At 42.9% G+C, this 18,653-nt stretch overlaps 1 protein-coding gene across 8 annotated transcripts in view; it reads right to left on the minus strand.

Annotated features, from left to right (window-relative positions):
• The window catches only part of Tsc22d3 (TSC22 domain family, member 3), a 60,995-nt gene that overhangs the window by 2,399 nt on the left and 39,943 nt on the right, over positions 1-18,653 (minus strand). For 5 of the 8 annotated variants that reach the window (NM_001077364.1, XM_006528504.4, XM_006528499.4 and 2 more), the window contains exon 3: positions 179-230. In NM_001077364.1, coding sequence (NP_001070832.1) covers positions 179-230 — 52 coding nt within the window. Of the gene's footprint in view, positions 1-178; positions 231-330; positions 518-584; positions 743-919; positions 1,486-6,269; positions 6,646-18,653 lie in introns of those variants that run through there. The other 3 variants (NM_010286.5, NR_122039.1, XM_006528503.3) reach the window with 3 other exon arrangements.

The raw sequence follows: 18,653 nt of genomic DNA on the forward strand, positions 1-18,653 counted from the left end.
CTGCTGTAAAGCCCTGGGATGGAGGAGTGAAGACGGAGTATCCTGCTAATTGTACTCTAAGGTCTCCAATGAGGATGGGTCCTGGCAAAACCCTTGCACCTATGCCCTTAGACCTGTTCCGAGTTACATAAGCTGCAGCTAAGGCAGAGGACAGCAAGGACGCAGTGATGCTACTCACCATGGCCTGCTCAATCTTGTTGTCTAGGGCCACCACACTGGCTCCGGAGGCACTGCAAAGACAAAAAGCATAGCCACCTATTAGTCACTCTAAGTGTACAAGACAGCTGTGGCCGAAGTCCTCCATCTGCCTAGGGTCTTCCTCTCTCCTACCTCCCTGGCCTGAAGTCCAGACAGACACTTTAGTCTTTAGGTCCCTCTCCAGCCCCTGCAGGAAGCTGCACTTTCCCCAACCCCCACAAGCCTTGTGAGGGCTCCGCCCTGCCCTGAGTTCCAAAGGATTGGAGCCTCGCGGTTTATGGGGCTCCCTGGCCTGAGCGGCCTGCTTTTGGGCGATTTGCAAACAATGGAGCACATGCCCAAGGGAAGTCCCTATTGCAGGCCCCTAAGGTCCCAGGCAAACCTACCGAACTCCGGACCTAGCTAGGAATTCCTTCTCAATTTAGAAGTATTCGGCCTTCTCCTTGCCCCAGCCTTGCCTAGCTCGCCGGCCCTCTGCCTTCCCGGCTGCAGCTGCTGTTTTTCACCACGCAGCAGCCGCAGGGACGCTCCGCCGGCGGATCCCAGCGCGGAGGTGACCCCCCTTCCTGCGTCCCCTACCCCCGCCCCTTCCCAGGATGCTACACCGCGGGGAACAGGGACCAGCGCAAGGCTAGCTAGCTAGCTCTGAGGTCCACTTCAGAGTCCAGCCCCTGCAGGCTCCCTGGCTCACTTCAGCGCTCGAGTTAGAGTCAGTGGTTACCTGTTATCCAGTTTAACGGAAACCACATCCCCTCCAAGCAGAGAAGAAAAGAAGGAGATGGAGAAATTGTGCAGCTGATAGACCGCCACCTCCATGGGGGTCTGATACATTTCGGTGTTCATGGTTCGGTTGCCGGGGAGCTGTGGCTGGTTTGAGTGGCTGCTGGCGCGCCGCTATAGGATAGGCTTTGGCGTTGCAGTCAGGCCCTGAAGCAAGGAGTAGGCTGCAGTGCAGACCCTGAGCCAGGCAGGCACTTCTAAGCTGGAGTTGAAGAGAAGTGACTCCAAGGGTGTCACCTAGTATGTCACAAACTCCACAGCAGCCAGTCCAACCCAGACTCAGAGATAATTTCGGCTCCTGCTTCTTTATATAGGAGGAGCCAGCTGCGTCACATGGCGTCAGGGGCCATGCAAATGAGTCCTGTACTGGGCTTTGTGGCCCAGTTAAACCACATCCCCTCCCTGAACCTTAGTCAGGGACTGTAAACAGTTCAGCACTTTCTTGTGCCAATTGGCATTTCCAAAGAGGACTTTGGAGGCTGGCAAAACCCAAACCGGAGCCGATTTCTAGAGAAAGAAGAAATGCTCTAACAGGAGGTAGAAAGCATTCAGCAGAGGGCGGTACTGCATTTAAAAGTTCTTCGGGTGCCAGTCGGCATGCTCTAACTGGCTCTGCAGTGCTCTCCAGTCACTCTGAATGCCTACTCCCACCATTCTTCACTTTCTCCAGCCAACTAACCCCTCAGTCAATCTCTTTCCTTGGAAACAGGCTTTCCATCTGCATATTCACGCACTGAGAAACGCAGCTGTCACCTCACCTAGCCGGATGCTTACCGAGCCTGGTCCAAATTTTAGAACCCACTCAGTTTATTTCTTCCTTGAAAAGTATAGTTATGGGAATAATGGGTGGTCTGCATGAGATATAGGATGGACACATAATAGGAGCAGTGGGTGGATGACAGAGGATATTGAAAGCTGACAGTTGACAATGGAGTGACAACAGATACCAGTCATTTTCTCTTTGTTCTCTCTATCCTACTCTGCCAAGAAAATACATTCAACACCATTACCTGAGAGCTCTTGTCCCTATTTATTTTTATCTCTTGTGTATGGGTCTTTTGCTGGTATGAATGACTGTACCACATGAGTGCCTTGTTGGATTCTCTGGAGTTACAGAAGGTTGTGAGCCAACCTCGCAACAATCGACCCAGTCCTCTGGAGAACAGCCAGTGCTCTTGCCGCTGAGCTACCTCTCCAGCCCTTCCTTCTCTCTTTTCCCTCTTTCCTCCCTTAATGTCTTTCTAGACAGGGTCTGTCTACATAGCTCAGGCTGGCCTCTAATCACAAGCCTTCTAAATACTGGGATTATAGGCTATAGCAACATGATTTCACTATTTTTTAAAAGCAAAATTTTGTTACTTTTTAAAATAAACAACAAGCTGAAAAGAAAACTACAATGCAAAGTGACATATCAACTGCCTCAGGAAAATCCTTTCCTGCGATAATGTAACCGTGTAAACAGGAGCCAGAAGAAAGCAAGATTTAGGATTTCCCCAGGAGTTCCCAAACTGAGAACCCTGAAGTATTAACACCAAGGGGACGTGCCTCCCAGGAATCTCAACGTGCTGATAACAGCTCCATCTACATGTTCAGACTTTCTAGTTTCCTTTCAACTTGTTTCATTATTCCTATAAAATATGAAATAATGAATGATCAGGGAATCCAAAGAGAACCTCCATCCCAAGGGGAAATTTTGCCAAAATATATTATGGCAAAATATTTTTGCCAAAATAAATCCATATACCATTTAAGAGTAGCGATGCTGTAAAGAAACAAGGTTACTGTTGTCTAATAAAAATTACACATTTGCATTAAAATATAGTTTCATTCTTTTGGCATAAAAAAGAAAGGAAGGAAGGAATGAAAAAGAAGGCGGCATCTAAGACTTAAAAGGTTCTTTCCTCCTGCTCCTTCCTAAGAAAGGCCACCTGGTGGACAAAATCTGAACGGCAAATGTAAGAAACAGCATGGGCAGAAAAAGGAATAAGTGATGCAATAACCAATACTGTTTACACCAACCAAACCAGAACTAGAGGAACATTAGGTTCCACCAACATATACAATAGTTTGCATGATGTTAAGGTAAGTACCCATAAATCAGTGCTCCACAAGTTATGGTCCAATGAAATATTCTAGTGCAATCACGTTATTGGAAAAGTACTGGGACCTCTTATCAGCAAAGGAGGTAATTATTTGCTTCAGGTTATTTCTCTTAAACAGGTACCTGGTACTGACATCCTGGCCAAGGCCCCAGCCAAGCCCAATCTTCAGGCCTTGACCTCTTCCTGGCTTTTAGTGCATTATAACTTAACAGTCACTGTTTTCAACTATGAAATAAGGCTCAACTAGCAGATTTTAATGGTAACATATTCAATTCTCACTACAGTTGCAGAGAGCTGAACAATAAACTCTCCAAGCAAACCTTTTGCATAAGCCCATTTCAGACCATTTTAGTCTGGAAATAATGCCAACCTCTGGACATTTTAAACTTCAGGCTCTTTGAACCTGGTATTTGCAACTAAGAGGTATCCAGCAAGCAGAACAAAGTAGAGATAGTATTTATAGGTCGTCGGGAGTGTTATCTGAAAGAGGAAAAAAAGTGATCTTGGAGTTTGAGGCCAGCCTGGTCTACACAGTTTCAGGACAGCCAGCCAGGGCTAGGCAGAAAAACAGGTCTGGAAAAAAAAATCCTACCAAACCAACCAAACCAACCACTTTTAAATTAGCTGATTAGCTGTTCTTAGAGTTCCCTGCTCTATTATCTGCCCTCTGCCACCTAGAGCTTTCTTGGTCTGAGAGAATCTCTGAGTTAATTTTTTTATTGTTTTGTTAAATTATTCTTAAACTACTGCTACTCACCTCAAAATTCCAAGGGAGATGGTGGGAAGGCAGCGGGAGAGGGATAAGACAGGTAGGCAGAGGCAAAATAACACCAGAAAAATGGTGTACAGGACAAAAGTAAAACAATCATTTTGGTGCAGATTCCCTCATTTGGAAACAGTGACAGAGAAATTCAGGTACTTTGAGGAAAAAAAGAGAAAGGAGGAAATAGGGGTTGCCCACGAGGTTGCATTGAATAATAATTAATTAATTGCTCACTAATTAATTATACTTCAATTAAAAAAAACCAAGCTGAGTTTGCAACTCACTGACTGTAATAGTTTCCATCAATGACATACTAACTATGGGTTGACATTGTGATGGATGTACCACAAACCCTGCATTACAGGCACTGTCACTACCATTTACAAATGAAGAAATTGAGGGTTTGGCTCCCCTGTCCAAGATAGTGAATTACATTTCAGCCCAAATATACTGACCTAGAAACTAAGTTTATTTTCTACTATACCAGCTATTGGATAATTGTGAATCAAAAAGAGGGTTTACTGAAAAAGGAGAAGTCACAAAGTTAGAGGGATGAATTGGAGGTGTCAAATACAGGTAAGGAGGAAGACAGGGTGAAGAGAAAATGCCTCTAGGATGCTAGCAAACATTGGTGGTATACAAGAGGTTCTAAGGCCAACTTTAAGTTTTAGGCATAGTCACCTTTTTTGACATTTAGGGATGGTGAAAATATTAAAAAATATTCAAACTGTCCCAAAGAACTTTAGAAAAGAACGAATATATATAGTTCCAGAGCACAGGCTATTCTAAATAAAGTGTGTAGTCTTGTAATAACAATTACAATTTAATCAAACCTCTAAGTTTGGGCCCCCACTTACTGGCATCCTCAATTAAATCTACCCATTTTTTCTTATTCTTTCTGTACCCAGCCTTTAAAATGTGGTAAAAAAAGAAGCTTTGCTGGGCATTGTGGCACATGCTTTTAATCTCAAGAGGCAGGAGCAGAGGCAGGAATGTTTCTGTGAGTGCAAGGCCAGCCTGATGTACAAAGTCAGAGCTACACAGTAAACCTTTGTCAAAGGAGAAGGAAGGAAGGGAGGGAGGGAGGGAAGGAAGGAAGGAGCAAGCTTATACCAGGAAGTTTTTTTTTTCTTCTGAATGATCTACTATCCTGTAGATTCAACCCATACTTAGACAAGTCTCTCTTCTTGTATATGCCCATAGTTTTGTCATATGAAAAGCAGGCTGTAGCTCAGGTTCCAAAGAAAGACAGAACCTCAGTGTAGGATGAAGGGAAACAACTGACTCAAATGTCTCCACACAAAGACTTTCTGATAACAAGCACAGGGAAGGTTGAAGGAGGGGGGAAGAACCTAAAGGGTTAACTTTCGGGTTAACTCTGAACACACTAGAAAATGCTTCTGCTCAAAATAGTTGCACGAAACCTTGGAGTGGGGTAGAAGATTGCACAGTACATTAATATCCATTATCTGGTCTAATACTTCCTAGTAAAGTGCTGATCATATATATTCTTGTGTCCTGTGCAAGTGGACTCCATAAAGAAACTAGTAACGTAAGGCTTCAACAGCCCAGCAGCATCAATATTGAGAAATATTTCTAAGCCTTTTATATCCCACAACTTATGAATACAGCCTAGACCTGGAGTGAGCACACCAGCAGCACTTGATGAGCTAGGCCCTTCACTGGCTTTTCCTTTTAGCTCTAATCACAGTATTTTGCAAGGAAGCAGACATAACTGGCCCTGCCTCCCTCAGGGGTGACCTCCTAAAGGAGAGTATGTAATGACGATGGAATCAACTCTCCTCATTTCAGGAGCCCTGAAAGGTAATGTGTTGTTTGAGTTGGGAGAATGCAATCACGTTCCCATTGGTCTGTTCTACTTTAAAAGCCAAAGTCATCAGGACAAGAGCTCCTGCTACTTGGGGTTCCAACTAGATAGTAGATGGGTAACTGGGAAAAATCCCAGCATCAGAAGTCTCACACTGGATCGAAGCATGCTGAAAAAGGGTGGAGAGCAGGCTTTGGGTGGGTGTGGTAGGTTGGAGGAGGCAGTGAGGGGGAACATCTATCTTACTTCCCTTTTTGTCACACTTGAAGCATTGTGTACCACATAGCCAGAAGGAAACTATTTATAGGAAAGTCTTCCGTATTTTCTACAGGGAATGTTCCACCCAAGGATTCAGCAATATTGCCAGCAAAACACAGGGTCCTATGTCAGGAGAAGCGGAAAAGGACATGATGCGAGAGGTGTGGGACCAGCCACAAAACAAACACTGGGTTAGGAGCTAGAAAGGGAAATACAAAAAGGATATTGAGCGTCTGAGCATTAGTACAGTGTTAATGGGATGGGTCAAAACCACCTCTCCCCATTTACTCCTCAACCACAACCCTCCTATCTGAGGCTCTATCTAGTTCTTACTACTTACTTGTCCCCTTTTCTGAAGAGGCTGGGGGAATAAGGAGGCTGAAATGTCATGGTGTAATCTGTCCTTGTTTCTTATCTTCTCTCTTCCCCTCTGGTTCCACTCCAATGTGGGAGACTATAGACAGGAAGGCAACTGCCACTTACATAGTTATTTTGACTCCATGGAAAATCCCCAAAGTCCAGAAGGAGGGAAGCAAGAAGACAAGACGTTGACAGAGCGAGTGCCTTGTTCTCTGTAGATCATGTGAATTGCCTTGCATGGCCAGGGCTTAGAGCCCTAACTTTGTTGGGCAGGAAAGTGGGAAGGATGTAGATGCAAATGCTGAAGGCAATGGTGTAGGAGACGGCAAGGAGAACCCTAATAAAAAGATACTCTCTTGGAGAAGCAGCTCTAGCAAATGATTTGGGGCACACCCTGGCACTGGATGATGGCAAGAGCAATGAATTGTGCCTTTCAGCTCCCTCCTGGACAGGGTCCCGAGTGAGCTTCACAAACAATCTTTGAGTGACACTAGGGATGGCAGGCAGAACTGAACTCCATTTAAAAAAGGCATTCTGCTCTCCCCTGGCCCTCATTCACAGAAGTAAAAACTGCTCGTCAAAACCACCCTCATTACCCCAACTTTGATGGCTAATTTTTGAGATGTCTTGTATTAAGAGTGTCATTAGGACTAGAAATATTGATGATTTATTCAGGAATGCAGTTTAACCTCTGTGGATCTTAAATCTCATGAACCTTGTATAAGTGTTTATGCCTGTCTCCTTTTCCTTGATGCATTGTGGCTGGCACAATCAACCTCCACAATTGTTCCAAGCCTTCTCATTTTTGCCCTTACCAGTAATTGATCTATAAACTTCCTGAAAAAGAAGTTTGTAAAATTAACCTAGGTAAAAGCAAAGTAGGTAATTCAACACATACATTATGCTTCCTTCTAGAATGTCTTAGTTTGTGACAAGGTCAGAAGTTCTCCCTACAGTTAGATCTTAGTGAAAGGTTTATTTAAAGGGAAAAAAAAGCCAAGCAAACCAAACAAGAACAAGAGCTTGGCACAGGAGAGTAGCTTGTAGTTCATGAGACCATATCACTCCCATCTCTGGGCCTAAGTTCATTCCATAGCAAGGGCTGAGTTTTCGTTAATCGCTTCATGTCCTCTCTTTGGCCATTGCTTACCTGGAGCCCATAATACAGCAGCCACAGAATATGGAGTTTCTGTAAGAACTATTTTTTTCTGACACTGTGGTTGACAGTGCGAAAAAGAATTTGTAACTCAAGGCTAACAGGGTTCACCTCTCCCTGCCATATGCTTGGCCTTTCTCCCTAGGTCAGCTCTTGGTCTTACTCTCATTCTATATGATTTATGAAGTAGGTAATGAGGTTGTTTTTGCACCCCTACCCTCAGGCTAAGAGACTTGTTCACAAAGGCAAGTAATTGCTCTCTGAAGATCTTGGTCCACTGTAATCTTACAAGAACTGGAGAAAACAAGAGTATAATATGTCAGATAGGCATGTTTGTTAGTTGCTCCAGCTTATACAGGCCAAGGAGACACTGGCAGGGCCTTTTTCTTACCCACATAGCTCTGTAAAGCCATCCTGAGAGTCAAAATTCCAAATCATTTTTTCTAGCAGTTGCCAAGGTTACTTTGATTGGTATATCAAGGACTTGAGGCTACTAAAAATGCTTAGGAGACAAAACCCAAGAGGACTCTATTAGGGTGGCAGAGCCAACAGACAAGAGGCTTACTAATAAGGACTTTGTCAGGGAGGCAGAGCTAGCAAGCAAGGAGTTGTTAAGAGGGCAGAGACTCTAAAGTAGAACACCTGGCTCCACTATGTGTCCCACAATTGAACAGATGACCTTTGAAGTGATACAAGTTCTTTCAGAAATCTAAGGATGGTTAATAATGCCAGCCCCTTCAGGGCTTTTGGCTCCTGAAGCCACAATAGGTCTCACATTGTGTTCAGTAGAGTCCCCTTTATATCACAGCAGCTATTCAACAACATTCACTTGAGGTGGATCCTTGGGCCTCTTTTGTGGGACTCTACAATGTGTGGAGAGAGGCTATGCAGATTTCAAAGGATCTGATCTATCCTTCTCTACCCTTGGGCTTCCTGGATGGTGAAAAAGCAGCCCAGATGGAGTGAAAGGCAGTGGTGGGGGATACAGAGAATGTTTGGAAAGTAAGGGTGCACTTCTCTTAAAACAGAAAGCAGAGAAAAAAAAACAGAAAGCAAAGAAATAGATCAAATTATTCCTTGGGCAGCCCCACCTTCACCCCTAACCATAGAAACTGTTGCTGGAGAATACTCAAAGAAGTGTTGGGAGCGGTTAAGGAAGGTCTCTCAATTGTTTTAAGAAATGCTACAAGGAATACATACACTTTCTCAGGGAGAAAGAGGAAAAATAGAATACACTCTCACTCTCATTCTCTCTCTCTCTCTCTCTCTCTCTCTCTCTCTCTCTCACACACACACACACACACACACACACACACACACACACACACACACACACACACACACATTTTCCTCAATCTTTCCCACAGGAAAAGAAGATCATTCCTTCCACAGTCTCCCCCTCCTTATCTTTCTCTGTTCTTCCTTTGCTGTTTCCAGCTTCCTTATGTCCTCAAAGAGGTAGTAAGATGACAGGAAATGACAAGACAACAAATTCTAGAGTTTGAGTCAGTGTCAAAATTTATGGCCTCTATTCTGACATTAAGAGCTAGGTATGTGTTGTGAAGAAGTCACAGGTGACAGGATCTTAGAAGAAACTTGGAGTGGCATTCAGATGGTCACTAGAGGAACCAGCTATGAGCACTGCACACTGGGAACAGGATATCCTTAGCACTCCCAGGACTAGTTTTCAAAGTTTTCAATCATACATATAATGGAGTCTTTCAAATATAGGAGAAATAAAGACAGGTGCCATTTGTGCACAATAAATCATATGAGATGCCTAAGGAATGACTCTACAAGTTCTTATTACTGAGGATAGTTCTAATTAGGTCCAGTCCTGGCAAAAGTGCCTTCTGTGACTGGTTACCTCTAAGGATGATTTGAAGGGCAGAGGAAAAAACTCAGTTGTTTTCCAGACCTGCAACTGTGGTGTCTAAAGACAGCCATTATTGTCATGATTCTGGGTCTTAGTTATATCTTTTGGAGTTATACTTTGAGGAATTAGAAAAGTTCCTTATCAATGGAAAGCAACCCTAAAGACATGCTGCATGCAGCCACTAACAGAAGTGCTTCAGTATGAAGTAAAATTATTGAAGTATTTTTTTTGCAGTTGGTGGACAATCTAAGAAAGATCACAATTTAGACTCAGTATGAATCAGTATGAAGTAAAATTTAGAATCAGTATGAAGTAAAATTATTGAAGTATTTTTTTGCAGTTGGTGGACAATCTAAGAAAGATCACAATTTAGACTCACAGAAAATAAATGCATCTTCACAGTAGCCACGGAGGAAAAAGTGATGGGCCACTGCATTGAGCTGCTCTGGCTCTAGCTCTAACTAGTCAGACTTCTCAGGAGAAGGGGAAGGTTACTTTTTTTAAAAATGTGATTTGAATGCAATTCCTACACTAAAGAACTGCTTTTAAGGGATGTGGACAAAGAATGCACATATCTTATCAGAAAGAAAGAGAAGCACAAAGCACACATATACCTACTTATGCAAATACCACCTTCTCCAGCCTTTCACACAATCTGATTCCTAGAAATAAACAGCCAAAGAGGGGCTTCATCTCTCTTTTTCCTTGGTTGCCAGCTTCCCTATGACTCTCAGTAAGGTAATAAGGCCACAGTATGAGGCAATATAGCAAGACAGGGCACTTTAAATCTAGTCAGTGCTCAAATCATGGCCAGCTGCCTAAGTTTCTAGGTTCCCCACTCAGAAACTTCATCAGACCACACGAAAGCTATTATTAGAGGAGTAAGTCCAAACCTATTTTTTTTGTTTTATGTCTTTTATTTTTAAGGGGGTCGGGGGTTGTGAGGCAGCTTCTTGCTATACAGCCTTGACTGGAACTTGCTTTGTAGGCAATGTTGACCTTGAATGTGCAGAGATCACTCTGCTTCATTCAGCCTTTTGAGGGCTAGGATTACAGGTGTGCGCCACCATTGCCAGTCTTCCTGAAGTACTTTGATTTATATCTAAATGCTGGAGAATTTTTGCCTCTTTGTTATGAGGAATAGATTCTAAAGCACCTCATAGCTGTTTTTGGGAGTTCTCAGTCCACGAAGCCAAGGAGGTTGGAAATGGGGCATCACAATGGAGAAGAGAGAACTCAGGCCAGATAATAGGAGAGGTGTGACTTTTTGGAACATCACAGTCTGGTCAATGAATCAACTTTAACTCCATTTACAGAAGTAGCTCTAACTGAAGGTCCATGTTTGCTGTCTACCCAATCAAATGTGTTTCCTATGTTGCTGAAGGGATATGACTCATTCCCCATCAGCAACTTGCTAGGGGTGACTAAAAAAATACTAGTTGAGTTCTCTGCTGCAAGACATGCCCATCCCTACCCTGATCAAAGGCTGAAACTTACCTACTTGTATCACCGCTATCACCCTATGCTACGATTTATGAGCCCGTCCCTGGCCAGGAGGCTGCCCCTACTGTTCACTAACTCTTTCCTCTCAAGGAGTAGCACGAGGGGAATTCACTGCTCTCTGTGATATGCATCTGATCTGTGACCTTTATTTGGGCACTATATTTCATTTTTATTTTTATTTTTCACTGCTGTATTTTGAGGCTTAGAAATAAGCAAAAGCTATGCTTTTCCCCAAGGCCTGGATTTCCTGGTGGCTTGCCAGCAACAGAATGATCTTTTTAACCTTTTCTCTTCTGTTGCTTCTTAAAAAAATGTTATGGGTGATACTTTGGGTCAAAAGAGAGATACTTTGGGTCAAAAACCTTGAAAATCTTAGTGCCAGCCTAAAACACCAGTTATTATGGTTTGACTATGAAATTACTCCAAAAGACTCATGTATTGAATGTTTAGTACCCAACTGGTCTAGCACTGTTTCAGGAGAAGTTGGGGCCTAACTGGAAAGGAGGAGGTCAATGTTAGTCTGCCCTCTGAAGAATATATCCATTCCTCATCCATTTCTTTTATAGTTTCTTGTCCACTACTAGATGAGTAGCCTCTGCCACATGCTCCTGCCACCATATTGTTCTGACTAGCCATAGGTCCAGAATCAAAAAACCAAACACTATGGATTTGTAGTTGTTTTATGGATTTTGTCAGATGTCAATGAAAAGTACTACTATTATAACTAGCTCTCAGCTCTTCCTGACAACATGCATGGAAAGAAGAAGTCATCTTATCAAGTACAGAGTTCTTTTAAAGGCCACGAGAAGGCTGTATGGATAAAGCACGGAAATGGAAAATGTAAAGTGCTACATAGATTTTTTTTGTTAGATCAACTTATTGTTGTCTTTGTGCCAATAAGCAAATACAGAAGTGCCTGGGTCATTGTGGGTGGAGATTTTGTGGGCACAAAAAGTCTTTAACACCTACAGACATCAGAGCTGGTGGGCCTGACCTGGAAAAGTTTCTCGTCAAAGCTCATACACTTTCAAAATAAGATGAACACTAGTCCCTTTATCCTGTGATAGTGCTCTAACAGCAACCTAATGAATCCCAGTCAACAGTTCTGGCTGGCATCCTGATATTTGTTGGAACTAATAATACTGTGGGGTTTGTTGACAGAGTTGCAAGAGAACTAAAGTAAATATGGAAACTGAGGAATAGCCAAGTATATGTGTTATTACCTCTTTGACTAAGAAGGGATTTTTAAAGATACTCCCTGGAGTTCCTGAGAAACCAGGGTCTAAATACAGTTAGGAGATAACCCAGAAGTATCTGTCATGTTACCAATGATTCCTCTATAGGCAGCTATAATAATGGATTTGACATACATACAGATACTGGTCCCTTAGACAGGTGGTAATGACAGAAGAGTAGAGAAATATTCCCCTAATGTATTTTTTGAGAGATATTCTAATACCCGTTTTGTATAAACTTTGTCAAGCAGGAAGAAAATCCTGTCAGGAGATCAGAGTATTTTTTTTTCCACATTGGCTACTGGCTAGCTGGAAGACTACATAGATGGCTTCTAAACATCCTATGTTCTAGATAAAATAGAAATATAACCCATAAAAATAGAACTATATTCCTCCTCTCATATAACTTTTATGCCTCATAGGACTATTTTATGGACATCTTAAGATCTGGTAACAGAGATAATTCTGCTTATTTTTAACAGAACAAAGATGTTGTAGGTGTGTGTGTGTGTTCAAATATCTTAATTTGTTGGAGAAAGAAAAGGGAACACGTGAATGTGATATACTCCATGATTTTAAAAACATTATCTAGAAAAATTGTTCTGTAATTGTGCAAGTCTTTCAGTGCTGTTTCAAACTTTCTGTTCAGTTAATATGTTTGGTCTCATGGTTTCAAAAGTTATTTGCACAGCTTTTGTGCAGGGGAGTGGTTTGAGGAATTAATATGAAAATGGCATCAATATGTAAATTAGAATGTATAATCAACCAAGGTCTTACAATTTCAGAAAGGAACCCCCTTCCCTGCACATTCTCTTTCATATGTGGAACCTAGCCAACAATATATGTATTTATATAAACACGTGGGAGCAGTGTATAACAAAAACAAGAAAGGCTAAAAACAAGGGGGATGAGGAAGAACTGAATGTAGGTAATAGACATAAGCTATGAATGTGGATGCAAAGCTAATTGTTTTCCTAGTGCTAATCCTGTCATGGATTTTGTTTTTGTTTTGTTTTGTTTTGTTTTTCAAGACAGGGTTTCTCTGTGTAGCCCTGGCTGTCCTGAAACTTGCTATGTAGACCAGGCTGGCCTCGAACTCAGAATTCTGCCTGCCTTTGCTTCCCAAGTGCTAGGATTTAAGGTGTGTGCTACCACTGCCCGGCTGCTGTCATGGATTTAAAAACTATTTTTGTTCATGTGTAACTACATAAAACACTCAGTACTGAAAATGTAAAATTTAACGTGAAGTTCCACAGCTTTACTTTTGAATGACTATTCTAACTGTATATAAATGCAAAGTTACAACTTTGCTAATAGCTTCAGTGAGGAAGAAATATAGGCAAATTAATGTAGTGGCTTTTCATTAACATTTAAACTTTGGAATACTCTTGAGAGTAATTCTACAGTTAATACATGAAAGACATTTGAAAATACAGCATTCTTGGCAAACCAAAATATAGTTTAATTGAGTAAGTGGCCACTGTTAACTTGTAAGCAAGTCCCAACCACTTAAATAAAAGGGACAGTTTGCCCGAGTATGTACTTTTGTTTCTCTGGTCAGTTTCCATCTTTAGCTAAAGGGGCTGAGTCAGTTTGGAACAGGTCATCCACAGGGAGCAGTAGAGGGTGATAAAAGTCCAGGAGCAGGGATGCCAAATCTCAATTGGCACCGATATCAAAGAGGGATTTAGAGCTAGCAGGCCTGAGTGACAGTGGTATAACTTGAATGATGGAATGGGAGGGAGAGACAAAACCCATCTAGATAAAAATATCCTAACATTCACTAAGATAAAGGAAATTCTCTGGCAACGTCACCTTGGTTCTGAAACCTTCATGCATTCTGCTAAAATGAAAAGCCTTTCAGAGAGAAAACTCTTTAGTTTTGTCACAAGGAAGGAAGGTGATAATCCTAACTTGGTCTGAACTGGAAAGAATACTGCTTACCTGGTAGCACATCAACAGTCAAAGTGAGCCAAAGTATTCAAGACTAGGCATCAAAAACTACATGCAAGGGGCAGTTGTGAAAGCAATAAACTTTACAGTCTTTTGATCCCACCTTGGGGTAACTCAGAAGACACAAGACTCAGATGGACCCGCTGAAGGAGCCATGGAGTAGTTTGGGTATCCGCCCACTCCTAGGGCCCTGTTGTGAGGTGCTGACAGCTGGGAGAGGACCTGAAACCAGTTAGCCTGGGGCTCCCAGCCAACAGTGTATTTTCATCTTGTTTTGACTGGGACTGTCCTCTTCTGCATAAACACATCTACCTCAGGGGTAGAAAATGTAGAACAGCTTAAAATAGGTGAGGGGAATGTTTTTCACCCTGAATCACTAGCAAAGGGATGCCCTGCAGGTAGGCCTTGTTTAAAGCAAAATGGATATAAGAAAACAGCAGGAATAAAAAAGAGATCTGTAAGGCCTAAAGAGACCCTAAAGCCTCACCTGGCCAAAGCATAAAGGCAACAGCTCTCACATCCTGATTTCCTCTTTGGTTTTATTTTATCCCCCAGCATTTTGAGTCTTGTAAACAGTCCTTAGTAGCTGGCTACCATATGATCTGAGGCCAACTGTATGGATGAGAATTAGAGATGTTAAACCGTTAAATGACTATCCTGGAATTGTAGAGCTAGTAAGTGGCATAGGCCAGATAAGAATCTTTGGACTTCTATTCCAAAGCATTGGCTTGTTTCTAACTGTGCACTGTGAGTTTTGGTGATTGCTCATTTGCTGTGAAGCACTGTATGACTAACTTACTATACCTCCAGTCCCCTGTATCTTGTTTTAAGCAGCGTTTAGGCACAGTTGTATTCTTGGCAGTTACTGTAACTCACACCCAATGTCACTTCTTGGGAAACTTCTTTCATCTCAGTTGCATGGAAATTGGAAAGGGGTCCTTATCAAGATCAGGGAGGAATCCCAAAGCATCAACCACCCAGGACAAGTGAGCCCTTCTAGGGTGCTAGGATGGAATAATTCTTCATTTCAATGCAGTGACTAGCCCCTTGGTAATGGAAAACAGGTGCAAACTACCCAGTAGGGCAGATTAGAGAAAGGACAAAAGAGTGAGTATAGTGTAGTATAAGGAAAGAACAAAGGTAAACATGTACTTTGAAACAAACTGTCACCCATCAAAGTGTCTTTGCAGGGCTGCTCCGCACTCCAGGCTAAACTCAAGTAGGAGCTCTATTAGAACTTTTCTGCTTCCTTTTCAGGTACCTTCCTCTTGCTTTTATCCCCAGGCAACCTGTGTCCTTGTCCTTGCACAGCCTGAGAGTTTCAGGATTGTTTCTGCATTGGCCTTTCCACAGCAGTGCTGTCTTTACGAAAAACTCCAGGTCTACCATCCATAAATCAAATGTACCGAGCATTTAGGCTAGTCCTAAAGAGCAAATTAAAGAAATTTGTTTGTGTTTTCCCTGGTCAGACTGCAGGTGCTTTAATCCAAAGAGGTAAGTCAATGATATGATTTTAGGTGAGGGGTGGTAATGGTGAAGGTTGGTTATGAATGGATTTTTAAGTACTGCCAAGAAAATCATGCTATACTCTCACAAAAGGTAAGCCTGAGTATATATGTACAGGGATAAATACTACTGTCCTCTTCATATATTCTGTCCAGTACACAGTACAAATGGTGGTGGAATAGTAGTGAGGAAATATGAGTTGGGCCTGGTTGTCTCTGACTACTAAAACAACTTTGAAAAGTTCTATAACCATTTTGGGTTCAAGTTCCCTTTAACTGTAAGATAAGAGGGCCAGGGCTGCAAATTTTTACAGTTCGAGTACTTCTTTCATAAATGACACACCTATGTAGACTTGAAATCCATAAACTTAGGCATATTCTCAGTACCCAAAGCAGCATCTGGCATATCATATGCTCAACAAAAAGAATGATTGAGTAAGTAGCAGAAGTGACTTTGTTATTTGACACCAGCTCTAATTTTCTGCCATGATCACAGATGCAATGATTTTCAGACATACTTTTAAGTCAAAGGGCCCAAAACAAGGTGAGATAGTCAGTCCCTTGCTTACAGGACTAGGTTTTTGTTTGTACCATTTGGCTCATGATAGTTTCTTGGAGCCAAAGGAACAAGAATGAACTTCTAGAGGCCCAGAAGTTTGTGGGATGCTGGACTAGGTGGAAGAGGTGGTATAAGGGCTGAAGAAAGTCAGGGGTCAGTCAAGAGGAGAAGCCAGGAGAGTAGCTTCTACATAGTTTTCTGTAAAATGGAAAGCCAAGATAATAGAGATCTGATGGGTGTCTGGTCTGAGGTAGGAAAAGTGCCGAGTTGCATGGTGACTCAAGGTCAGAAGTTGGATTGGGTCCCAGAGCTCTCAAGCCTCTGCTCACTCTCTTGGGACTGGCCGCTGGCTCCAGGCCAGCTCCCTGAATAGCTCCCTGACTCTGCCCCTCCATAATTCCAGCTTCTTAGGCCAATCTGCTTCCTTCTCAAGCCACTGCCAAGGTTTTTTTTCCTTCCCCTTCCCCACACCAAGGCTACATAAACGTCTTCCCCAAACTTCTTTCCAAGGGCTTAGCTGGTTGGTGCAGTTACCTTTTAGGGCTGTCTGAGACCATCCTTGCTTCTGGACAGACTAAGTCGCTCCCAGTATTGCCCAAATTTACTCAGGCACAACTCCTCCACTCCTTATGCAAATGGGTGGAGGCTGGCCAGCCACCACTGAGTTCCTTCCCTCATAATATACCCCCCGCCCCGCCCTACTCCACTGAACCATGGCTCAGGCCCACTCCTAGGAGCACCCCCAGATTCTGAGGTACTGTGACAGTCTCACTTGCCCTCCCTATTTTGCATTCACTATCCTCTTTCATTTCTAAAGGGCTACAGTTTAAATCCAAACTGAAGGAGCATCTGGGACTGAAATTAAGGTATAATCAAGGAAAGGAGAGGGAGAGAGATGGATTTGATTGAGAAGGTCCTTCCCAGAATTCTTGAAACAACACTGCAAAGGAGGCCACTCATTAGCCAACATTTTACACATGCACACACCAGCTAAGGAACAAGTCACCCAGAGGGCAAGGCCTTGGATTAGTATCAGATATGCTGCCTCCTTCTGCCTATGATCCATGACAGTAGCTTAAACAAACAAACTAACAAAACACCAAAAACCTACCCACACATCTTAGGCCTGTTTTCATCCCTTCTCCCAGGCCAGCCCTTAGCCCACTTGATCTCCTGTGTACCTCTACCCTATTTAAGAGCAGCTCTTGCCTGACTCTCATACCTCTTTCTATTATCCTGTCCCTTCAGGTCTTCTTTTACCATGTAATACTCTCTACCTCTCTACTATCCCAGCATTGACCTAAAACTCAAAGCATTAAAGAAGGGACTCTAGGGAGTAATGACTGGACTAGACTGGAAAATTACCTACAAAGACTTTTATGAGGAACATCCGGCATGTGCTCAGGAAACACATCATGTTTGTTTACATGGGTTGGGGGACTCGTTTTGACAGAGATAACTTTGGTTTGCCAACCATAGACAACCGTATCCTCCATCTTTATGCTCCTGCCTGTCTGCTCTTCTCACCTATTTTCCTCTTCAGCTCTCAAGGCAGAGAAAGGGGCAATTTACAGGACCTGCATGCTACAAGGTGATTTCAGTTCTCGCTGGTCTAATGGCAGTGAGTTTCTCTGGTGACGTCACCTTTCCTCCAGGAATTTGAGAGGCTGAGGAAGTATGGAGAACACTTTTGAGTTTCCTCACCATAATCATCTACCTCTGCATGATCACATCCACAAATCTTTCTCATCTGAAGCAATCAGAATCTCTCACCTAGCACTAAGTGCTCTTGGGTTTTGCCATAGGGCTAAGTAGGGGAATGAGTCTCACCACAGCACAACAGAGACACGATAAACCCGCTCATATCAAAAGTACTCCCTTGGTCTGAAATGCCTCTTGGACTGGAGAACATTGGAGAGTTGCCCCCATTCCCTTCCTCCCTTGTGGGGACAAAGCTCTTGCTTCTATCTGTATTCCCTCTGGGCTGCATTTCAACCCTCCTCTCCCCAAAGGAGGAAATTTGAAGCAAAAGGTGACCTTACTAGGTCTTGCCAGAAAACTGAGGACAGGATGTCAATGCATGAACTCATTTGGTTGTCCCGTGCCACCTGTCTCCAACCTTCGACCGTCTTTTGGGGTTTATATGGGCAAGCACTCTAGAGAAGCTGCCTGAGAATGCTGGTGTCATAATGGAGTTAAGGTGGAGTTAAATCATCCCGAGTGAGGGAACCCAATCACAAAAGAACATATATGATGTACACTCACTGATAAGTGGATATTAGGCCAGAAGCTCAGAATACCCAAGATACAATTTGCAAAACACATGAAACTCAAGAAGAAGGAAGACCAAAGTGTGAATACTTCGGTCCTTCTTAGAACAAAATACCCATGGAAGGAGTTACGGAGACAAAGTTTGGAGCAGAGACTGAAGGAATGACCATCCAGAGTCTGCCCCACCTGGGGATCCATTCCATAAACAACCACCAAACCCAGACACTATTGTGTATTTCAACAAGAGCTTACTGACAGTAGCCGCATATAGCTGTCTCCTGAGAGACTCTGCCAGAGTTTGACAAA

The sequence above is a fragment of the Mus musculus genome, chromosome X (assembly GCF_000001635.26).
Source record: "Mus musculus strain C57BL/6J chromosome X, GRCm38.p6 C57BL/6J".
In the NCBI taxonomy this organism is placed as follows: Eukaryota; Metazoa; Chordata; class Mammalia; order Rodentia; family Muridae; genus Mus; species Mus musculus.